The 10,999-nt window shown below is 41.8% G+C and overlaps 2 protein-coding genes across 2 annotated transcripts in view; both read right to left on the bottom strand.

Annotated features, from left to right (window-relative positions):
• The window catches only part of KDM1A (lysine demethylase 1A), a 29,571-nt gene extending 22,680 nt beyond the window's left edge, over positions 1–6,891 (bottom strand). The window contains 3 exon segments of the mRNA XM_063312360.1: positions 4,172–4,223; positions 4,225–4,338; positions 6,519–6,891. Of these exon segments, the coding sequence (XP_063168430.1) occupies positions 4,172–4,223; positions 4,225–4,338; positions 6,519–6,854 (502 nt within the window). The 5' untranslated portion in view covers positions 6,855–6,891.
• The window catches only part of LOC134503551 (synaptophysin-like protein 1), a 258,926-nt gene continuing 253,892 nt past the window's right edge, over positions 5,966–10,999 (bottom strand). Inside the window, exon 6 of the transcript XR_010068555.1 lies at positions 5,966–5,984. The gene's annotated coding sequence lies outside the window, so the exon portion shown is untranslated. The remainder of the gene's footprint in view (positions 5,985–10,999) is intronic.

Here is a 10,999-nt window from a genome sequence, read left to right on the forward strand (position 1 = left end):
TATCCACAGAGAAATGGAAGGGAGATTATACAGTATGGATGTATAAGACACAGCCAGGAATTCTGTGGCCCTCTAAATGTTGCTGAACTATAACTCTGTAGAGTCCCAGTCATTGTGGCCAGCAGTGAGGGGTGCTGGGAGTTGTAATACAGCAATTCTCAATCCTGGAATAGTAAACCCTTTCTGTTGTAGAAAAATAAATTAGTAGATTACCTGTATTGTAGAAAAATTAAGTTTTATACCTCCTCCAAACAAAAACATTAGTATGTTTCAATTCTCCTTCTCAGCTTACAACAACCTCAGTAAAAAATAAAAAGCTGTGTGTTTATTGCAAAAAGGGCAATGAGTATAATTAGAGCAGACTCAACTGAAACACATTTCTTTCAAATCCTAACAAAGATTATTTAATTACTTAACAGACAATATATAGAGATGCATACTGGAACAATATTTGCAGATGAAGAGACACCCCAAAGCCATTTTAAAATAACTTTTGTACTGCATATTTGCCCATCTTTTAAATTTTAAAGACAATTTTAAAGTTACAGATTAAAATCAGGAGTTTGTGCTCCCCCTCTTTTCTCAAGATTGTGATTTTGTATTACGCACGTACTATTTGTAACCCATTTACAAATGAATTTTTTAAAACATCTCATCCTTTCCATATTTTGGGGCAAATGGCATGTAAGTTGCCTTCTTCTGCTGTTCAGGGTAATGCTCAAACTGTATTTTTGCATGGCACTAACACTACCTACACTCATAGCCAGGGCACTTCACTGCATTTGAACTCAGCTCTCTCTTCCTACATTTCTATACATGGCATTACTTTCATTCTCAACAAAATAAATTCAAAACAGAAGCCTTTTGTGTTGTGCAGTTCATAACCTCTATGATGTTTACTGCAAAATATTTCCAACTAATTCATCCTATTTCATTTTGCAGTCCTTTTCTATGGCAAGATTATGGCAACCCCACCATCATCCCCCCCCCTTGTTTAACTCTTTGCTGAAACAATAAAAAAGTAGTAGCATCTTTTTCTCTAAACCATTGTTCATGTGCAGGAAGAAGGCATAAAACATTTATGGGTAAGAGATATATTCAAAGCTGTTGAATTTCTTTTAAATGAACAGTCTCCTCTTATTTGTTATAAACTAAAAAAAATTCACAGAAATGCAGTTGGGGGATTATAAAATGTTAAATGTTATCAAATGTTTTATTCAGGTATTCTGATACAATTTTCTGAACAAATCATAAAGCAGATTTTTGCTTCAAAGAATTAACTATCCTTGCTGTCCCACCAATCTGTAGAACAATTGTCTTACATGAAGAAATAATTGTTCTTGACAATGCACTTAAAATGAAATTACTATGCAACTTAAAAAGCAGCAAAATTTGAAAATTTGAAGTTTTATACCAGTTTAGACTGGTAAGTATCTAGTTAGGTAAAGGTAAAGGTAAAGGTAAAGGTTTCCCTTGACATTAAGTCCAGTCGTGTCCGACTCTAGGGGGCGGTGCTCATCTCCATTTCAAAGCCGAAGAGCCGGCATTTGTCCGTAGACACTTCTGTGGTCATGTGGCCGGCATGACTAAATGGAACACCGTTACCTTCCCGCTGAAGCAGTACCTATTAATCTACTCACATTTGCATGTTTTCAAACTGCTAGGTTGGCAGGAGCTGGGACTAGTAACGGGAGCTCACCCCGTCACGCGGATTCGAACCACCGATCTTCCGATCGGCAAGCTCAGCAGCTCAGCGGTTTAACCCGCAGCACCACCACATCCCCTACTTGCTATAAAAAGTGGCAAAAGAGCAGTTTCACCTTCTCTTTATAAAGGTCTGTAAGAAAATAACCAAGAAGCATTCTACACCTTGTACTAAACTGATAAGCATCTATGGAAAAGAAAGGAAGAAAAGGAGGCACATGATTGTGAGAAGAATGGATCTACTGAGGAAAGAAACAGAACTTTTCCAGAAGTGAAAAGAGAGCCAGACTTTGTAGTGGTTGGATACTGGATTAGCACCAGGGAAATCCACATTCAAATCCACTGTCAGCCATAAAAGCTTCCTGAGTGTTTTTTGATAACTGCCTCTTAATCCAACCTACCTCACAGGAGTGTCATTATAGGGAAAATGGGAGGAGGAAATGCTACGTATGCCACCTTGAGCTTTAGAACAAAAGGCAGGACATCAATCAATCAATGAAACAAATATTTGGGATCTGGAAAAGGAACACACATTCTGATAAAATCTGAAAGACATATTTATACTGATGTGTAAACAAACTGACATCAGAAATAGATTGAAAATAAATATTTTAATGGAAAGAATGAATAAAGACAATAACTAGATACCTTGTAGTGCATTTGCAGAAGTCATGAAACCAGTGTATTATTCTGCTAACTCTGCCATCAGTAGAAATAGATTTTTAAAAAAAATAAGATTATCACAAAGTAGTAAGGGCAGAACCAGATACATAGTAGTCAAAACTGATTACATCATTCAAAGACCAAGGTTGAAATCCCTAATTAATGAAATTTATCTTAAACTGTCAGTGAAGTTTCCTACTAGCAGAAGCTTATATGCTTTATGCAGTTACTGTGCCTCCTCTTATCTCTATGTAAAGAAGTCAATTCAAATAACTGTATAATCCTGTAAATCATACAGTGCACAGATTAGCAAATAATGCTAATGTTAAATTCCTTCCCAGATATGCAATCCACAGATACATCTGTGCCTACAAAATATTCAGGTTTTGCTGCATATTCCCTCTTACTATCTCTGAAATACAGAATAACACAGAATACAAAGAACATGGATGAAAATAAAACAGATCTAGATTCACTGGTACATCTCTAGTAGGTTTGCAACAGATCAGCAAGACTCCCAATTATTTCCCAATAGCCTGCCCTATATTACACACTGAAATAAGGAGCTTGGGTGACCCTGGAATGAATGTTTGTGTAGAAAGACTGTACTTATCACAACTTCTGCTATCCTTGTTTATCATTACGTTACTATCAATTGACAAATTTTAGAGTCTTTCTACTCAGAGGAGGAGGAAAAATATTCCCAACACTTAAGCATTAAACAGAAAAGGGACATAAATGATTTCTGGTACAGAGAACCACTGGCAAAAATATCTAGCAGCAAAAACCAAGGCTTGCATCCCTTAAATCGGAATAGCAACACAAATTGCTAACACAACTGGCAATTCAGCAAATGAATTAAGACTGAAAGTTAGAGAATATATGGATTAGAAATGCCACCAAGCCATGTCTTCTCAACAGATGATATAGCCAAGTAACACAAAATTAATCTTTCAGTAGGAAACCTACTTTGGCAACTCTAGTTACACTTAAATATACTGACTTGTTATCTAATTTTATGAAGTTCATTCAACAGGCTAGCTGGGTACCATTCAACAATCCAAGAATGGCTAAACCTCGATCTATTCAAATGTCTAAAACCAAACTGTGGTATCTACTAGATTATGCCTCCTCATTTGATACCATCTTCTTAATCGAAACAATAGGTTTAGAAATTCAACTGCAGGAAAGGCTGCCACAGCTACCAACAGTGTGCCATGCAGAGTAGATAAAGTTTGTTTAAAAAAGGCAGATTTATGTCAACTCTTTTACCACAAGGCATGACACAACGTTATCATTATACTGTATATGTAGTTGGATCTTGTTAAAAGTAGAATTTGAAAAAAACAGAGGCCCTGCTTTGAAATACCCCGCTAGGAACTTTCCTAGAGTGCAGAATGATGACTCTTTCTCTGAAACAGAATTTTTGACAATTAATGAGTGTAGAGGGAAAAAAAACCTATGAGCAGTTCACACAAAAATTTAACTTTTTTTACTTACAAAATCAACACCCTACAAAAGACCTAGTTTTAAAACAGGTGAACCGTTTTACTAAACAATGTTCAACAGTTCTATCTTACTGAGTAACTAAAACATGGTAACTTGCAGTATTTAAATGATATAAATAACCATATTTAAAGAGAAAAGGAAATTAATAAAAATATTTTTGTTTGTTTGTTTCACAGCAAAACTATGGTGAACTCAAGGATTAGGGTGTGTGAGTCTCTGTGCTGCCTTGAAAGAAGCACAGATATCTCAGGCATAAAATAATCGTTGCCTTGCTGGGTGGGGACCTTCCACTCACCAGATGGCTCTTCTGGTTCACTTTCATTCTCTTCCTCAGGAGGTGGGGGGGGGAGGGGGAGGCGGAAGCTTTTTCTCTTTCTCTGCTTTAGCATTTCTTTCCTCTTCAGAGTAATACTCATCTTCAGAAAGGTTAGCAAGGCTCTCATCCATTTCTCTGTATTCCACCTGTAATTGGAGTTGGCCAGAAAAAATGGTGACCAATCAAGTAAATTGCTGTAGGAGGGGTGATTAATACCATAAATATTGAATGCAAATTGTCTTGAGTAAAATGATGGGGCTTTAAATAAAAGATGCAATATATCACAGAAAAGGTCACAGAGTTATCTGTGTAAGATCATCAAACCCTATGATGTGTTCTGGGAAGAAATCCACTCAGTCACTACAGATTCCAAAGCAGTGCATAAGAGAAATTATTTAAGTAATTTGATTACATGTACACAAATCCAAAACTGTTAAGTACCAGCCCCTTTTGATTTAGAATTTGATTTCATTCCATAATGATATACAAATTAAACTCCAATATTCTATACAATCCTGAAATATTTACTCAAAACCATGTTCAACAACTGAGTTTGATTTTGGGACAAGTGTGCTTAAAACTGGGCCTAACATTATTAAAGATAATATACATAGCCACTCCCTTCTCATGTTATATTATTCTCAGATTGCAAGGAATTGCAATCCATTCTCACACACATTCTACCTCACATTTACATTAGGTCTTCCCTTCAAACCCCGCACAGAGGAAAATGCATCAGAAATCATAAGACGTATGGCACAAGATATCAAAAGAATACTGAAACACATAATCACTAAGAACTGTTTCCCTACATTTATTTTTACTCAAGGCCTCAATCTTAAACAGCAGTAACACAGATAATAATATTCCCCTTCCTAGGACGCAGGGAAGAATTCTAGAAGCTCCAAAGTTTTTTTTTCCATTCAGATAGTAACATTTCAAAAGCTATTTTGCAAATGGCAAAAAAAGGAACATGGGAAGAGCAACTGTAACATGACCCCATCCATAAAATGACTGAGACTTGGATTCAGTTTAGTACTTGGATTCAAGTATTAAAAAGTCTGCCCAACTGCCCACCACTTTATGAGAGTTGGGGACATTAAAAGATTTTAGAATGGGTATATTTTAAGAATAGGTACATTTTATCAGGACATTTAGCAAACAGTTAAAATATCAAACAGGAAATGTATCTTCAAAGAGGAATAGATAATGTATTCTAAGGCATATTATAGTGCTTTCTGGCAGAAGGTGGCAACTATGAAGCCATTTACTAAGACATCACAATTAACAATGCTTTGCAAAATTAACAAAACTTTAAAACACATTTCAAGTAGTAAACTTGCAATCCTCCCTCTTTACTACAAATTCTTTTCCTAAATGCATGAGCTAATTTAGCATCAACATTTTAATGTTCTAATTTGAACCACAATCCATTTCCCTTTTTTTTTTTTTTGCTGGCCTGCTATTCCTCTGGGATACAACAGGAGTTTGTGATATAAGGTCGCAATATCTTTACTGCAATACAAGTTTTTATATGGACCAGACAAGATTCATCTTCAGTGAAATATGCTTTATAGTCCTTTAAACTATAAAACAGTCTTTGGAAACCTATATAAGCTTTCAATACTAAGAAGAATAAAACAAACTGACACAAAACAAAACCACCTTGATACTTTTCCAGAAGGCCCTGAAAAATGGTTCTGTCTGCAGGCCTGGGGATTCCAGGTTGATAATCGCGGATCAAGTGGCTGATTTGATTGTGTTGTAGCTGCCCCGGGGGTGGGGGTGGGGGGTGTCTGATGGGTTTTTTACATTGTGGATTTTAATTTTGTAAGCCGCCCAGAGTCACCGCGTGTGAGTTGGGCAGATATACAAATTTGTTGAATGAATGAATGAATAAATGAATAAATTGACCTCTGTCTAGGGAAATGCCACTTTCATTTAAACCTCTTATCTTGGACCGGCAGTTTACAAGAATAGAGAAAAATCTGCAGAAACAGCATTGTAATACCACAGGCTGAAAAAGTCCTATGCTCACCTCAAGAGGAAATGCAGTCCCCTCTCCCATTTTCCCTCACAACACCCCCGCAATGCAGACCTGCCTAGGTCAAGATCAAGGTCACCAAGCGACCCCCGCTCCATGCTAATTTTATATTTCGAGCTGGAGGGAGATGTTTCGCCGGGTCGGGGGGAGCTCTCATCAGAAGGGGCTCTACCCCTTGGCAAGCAGCGCCGCCGCTCCGCTCTGTTCCTCCGGCCTCCGGGAGCGCCTCCCTCAGGCAGGGTAGGCCCAGGCGGAGATCCTGAGCCCGGCGCAGCAACCCACCTTGGCCCGTTTCCGGCGGCTGGTCCTGCGGCCCTCGGGGGTCTCGGCGATGCCGGTCGTTTCGGAGCCCACGGCGGGGCCGGGGCCGGCGGGAGGCGGCTCGGATAAAGCCCCGGGCGGCGAGGCGCGCGGCGGCTCCTTCTTGCGGGGCGTGCGCTCCGAGGCGCCGCCGGCCTCCGCCGCTGTGGCGGCGGCCCCCAAGGAAGCGGAGAGGGCCGGGGGCGGCGGAGGCGGCGGGGGAGCTGGCGCTTCGGAAGTGCCATCGCCCCCAGCGCCGCTCCCGCCGCCGCTTACCGGGGCCTCCGCGGCGGCCACTTTCTTGCCCGACGACAGCATCGCCTCAGCCGGAGGGACAAAGGCAATCCCGCTCGGAGGGGGGGGCGGGCGCGCCGGAAGCTCCACCCCCCGCGGCGCGGGCGGCGTCACCATCCTCCTAGCCCCGCCCGAAACCTGACGTCCCCCGTTCCTCTGGAGAAACGGTCGAGGAAGCGGGAGTTGAGAAACGAGGTGTTTTGACCTTGCCCGCGCGCCGTAGGCTCAGTCCCGAGTAAATGCCACGCGTGCGACGCCCTTGATTGCGAAGCGTCGCTGCCCTGGATGGATGCGGGCGGGACCCAAGGGAGGGGTTTAGTTGTGCAATGTTCGTGTAGCAAAGGCACGACTGTGAATCCAGAGACCGTCCAACCATATACCTCTCAAAGATTTTTTAAAATAAATCTTTAATTTTGGATTGGTTGATTCTAAAGATTATTGGCATATTAGGATGGGTTCATTTAGGATTGGTTTTATGCTCTTGTAAAGTGCCTTTAGATCCCCGGGGAAGAAGAGCAATACTGTATGGAAACAAGAGCCGTGGACGGATGACATCCATGCACCTGTTAAAAGTTTTTATCACGAACCATCCATTCTAATAATACGCCTCTACCTGTCCACTTTTTCCTCAACAGATGCATTACAGAAGGCTCCAAACAAAATGACCTTCCATGTCCCAGAGGCATTCTTGGAAACAGACAATAGGGAGGTTGGCACTTTGATTTGGAATATGCCAGCTTCCAGTTTTTTCATTGAAAGTTGGGAAGGCAGCTAAAAGAAACCAAGGAGGTATCTGTAGGCATACCAACACCTTGTGTGTCATTTGGAGAACCCTAAAAACCTAAAAACCTACACTTCAGCAAAGGATCGTTACCTTGTCGTGGTGCTGGAGTTTGAACACCTCAATGATGCCATGAGCTAAACCGTGAAGGGCCACCCAAGACAGGAAGGTCATGACAGAGAGGTCAGACTAAATGCGATCCCTGGGGAAGGTAATGGCAACCCACCCCAGTATTCTTGCCATGAAAACTAAATGGATCAGTACAACCAGAGATATGTCGGTATACCATCGGAAGATGAGACCCCCAGGTCGGAAGATGGTCAAAATGCTACTGGGGAGGAACAGAGGATGAGTTCAACTAGCCCCAGACGTGATGACGCAGCTAGCTCAAAGCCGAAAGGACGGCTAGCGGCCGACGGTGCTGGTGGTGAACGGCGAATCCGATGTTCTAAGAATCAACACACCATTGGAACCTGGAATGTAAGTTCTATGAGCCAGGGCAAATTGGATGTGGTTATTGGTGAGATGTCAAGATTAAAGATAGACATTCTGGGCGTCAGTGAACTGAAATGGACTGGAATGGGCCACTTCACATCAAATGACCACCAAATCTACTACTGTGGACAAGAGGACCACAGAAGAAATGGAGTAGCCTTCATAATTAATAGTAAAGTGGCTAAAGCAGAGCTCGGATACAATCCAAAAAACGATAGAATGATCTCAATTCGAATTCAGGGCAAGCCCTCTAACATCACAGTGATCCAAATATACGCCCCAACCACAGATGCTGAAGAAGCTGAAGTAGAGCAGTTCTATGAGGATCTGCAGCACCTACTGGACAACACGCCTAAAAGAGATGTTGTTTTCATCACAGGAGACTGGAATGCTAAGGTGGGCAGTCAAATGACACCCGGAATTACAGGTAAGCATGGCCTGGGAGAACAAAACGAAGCAGGACATAGGCTGATAGAATTTTGCCAAGACAACTCAATGTGCATAACAAACACTCTCTTCCAGCAACCTAAGAGACGGCTTTATACATGGACTTCCCCAGATGGACAACACCGAAACCAGATTGACTACATCCTTTGCAGCCAAAGGTGGTGGACATCTATACAGTTGGTAAAAACAAGACCTGGAGCTGACTGTAGTTCAGATCACGAATTTCTTATCGCACAATTTAGGATCAGACTAAAGAGATTAGGGAAGACCCACAGATCAGCTAGATATGAGCTCACTAATATTCCTAAGGAATATGCAGTTGAGGTGAAGAATCGATTTAAGGGACTGGACTTAGTAGATAGGGTCCCAGAAGAACTATGGACAGAAGTCCGCAACATTGTTCAGGAGGCGGCAACAAAATACATCCCAAAGAAAGAGAAAACCAAGAAGGCAAAATGGCTGTCTGCTGAGACACTAGAAGTAGCCCAAGAAAGAAGGAAAGCAAAAGGCAAGAGTGATAGGGGAAGATATGCCCAATTAAATGCAAAATTCCAGAGGTTAGCCAGAAGAGATAAGGACTTATTTTTAAACAAGCAATGCGCAGAAGTGGAAGAAGACAATAGAATAGGAAGGACAAGAGACCTCTTCCAGAAAATTAGAAACATTGGAGGTAAATTCCAGGCCAAAATGGGTATGATCAAAAACAAAGATGGCAAGGACCTAACAGAAGAAGAAGAGATCAAGAAAAGGTGGCAAGAATATACAGAAGACCTGTATAGGAAGGATAACAATATCGGGGATAGCTTTGACGGTGTGGTCAGTGAGCTAGAGCCAGACATCCTGAAGAGTGAGGTTGAATGGGCCTTAAGAAGCATTGCTAATAAGGCAGTAGGAGACGATGGCATCCCAGCTGAACCGTTCAAAATCTTGCAAGATGATGCTGTCAAGGTAATGCATGCTATATGCCAGCAAATTTGGAAAACACAAGAATGGCCATCCGATTGGAAAAAATCAACTTATATCCCCATACCAAAAAAGGGAAACACTAAAGAATGTTCAAACTATCGAACAGTGGCACTCATTTCACATGCCAGTAAGGTAATGCTCAAGATCCTGCAAGGTAGACTTCAGCAGTTCATGGAGCGAGAATTGCCAGATGTACAAGCTGGGTTTAGAAAAGGCAGAGGAACTAGGGACCAAATTGCCAATATCGGCTGGATAATGGAAAAAGCCAGGGAGTTTCAGAAAAACATCTATTTCTGTTTTATTGACTATTCTAAAGCCTTTGACTGTGTGGACCATAACAAATTGTGGCAAGTTCTTAGTGGTATCGGGATACCAAGTCATCTTGTCTGCCTCCTGAAGAATCTGTATAACGACCAAGTAGCAACAGTAAGAACAGACCACGGAACAACGGACTGGTTTAAGATTGGGAAAGGAGTACGGCAGGGCTGTATACTCTCACCCTACCTACTCAACTTGTATGCAGAACACATCATGCGACATGCTGGGCTTGAGGAATCCAAGGCTGGAGTTAAAATCGCTGGAAGAAACATTAACAATCTCAGATATGCAGATGATACCACTTTGATGGCTGAAAGTGAAGAGGAACTGAGGAGCCTTATGATGAAGGTGAAAGAAGAAAGTGCAAACGCTGGCCTGCAGCTAAACCTCAAAAAAACCAAGATTATGGCAACCAGCTTGATTGATAACTGGCAAATAGAGGGAGAAAATGTAGAAGCAGTGAAAGACTTTGTATTCCTAGGTGCAAAGATTACTGCAGATGCTGACTGCAGTCAGGAAATCAGAAGACGCTTAATCCTTGGGAGAAGAGCAATGACAAATCTCGATAAAATAGTTAAGAGCAGAGACATCACACTGACAACAAAGGCCCGCATAGTTAAAGCAATGGTGTTCCCCGTAGTAACATATGGCTGCGAGAGCTGGACCATAAGGAAGGCTGAGAGAAGGAAGATCGATGCTTTGGAACTGTGGTGTTGGAGGAAAATTCTGAGAGTGCCTTGGACTGCCAGAAGATCAAACCAGTCCATCCTCCAGGAAATAAAGCCACTTGAGGGAATGGTATTAAAGGCAAAACTGAAATACTTTGGCCACATAATGAGAAGACAGGACACCCTGGAGAAGATGCTGATGCTCGGGAGAGTGGAGGGCAAAAGGAAGAGGGGCCGACCAAGGGCAAGATGGATGGATGATATTCTAGAGGTGACGGACTCGTCCCTGGGGGAGCTGGGGGTGTTGACGACCGACAGGAAGCTCTGGCGTGGGCTGGTCCATGAAGTCACGAAGAGTCAGAAGCGACTAAACGAATAAACAACAAAACAAAAAACCTACCTTGCATAGTTCCTTGCTGTCAGGAAAAATTAGGGACAGGAGACAAGGCGAACCAAATTCCAAACCATTGTTAACAGTAATATATATATAGGAC

Source organism: Candoia aspera, chromosome 10, assembly GCF_035149785.1.
Source record: "Candoia aspera isolate rCanAsp1 chromosome 10, rCanAsp1.hap2, whole genome shotgun sequence".
NCBI lineage: Eukaryota > Metazoa > Chordata > Lepidosauria > Squamata > Boidae > Candoia > Candoia aspera.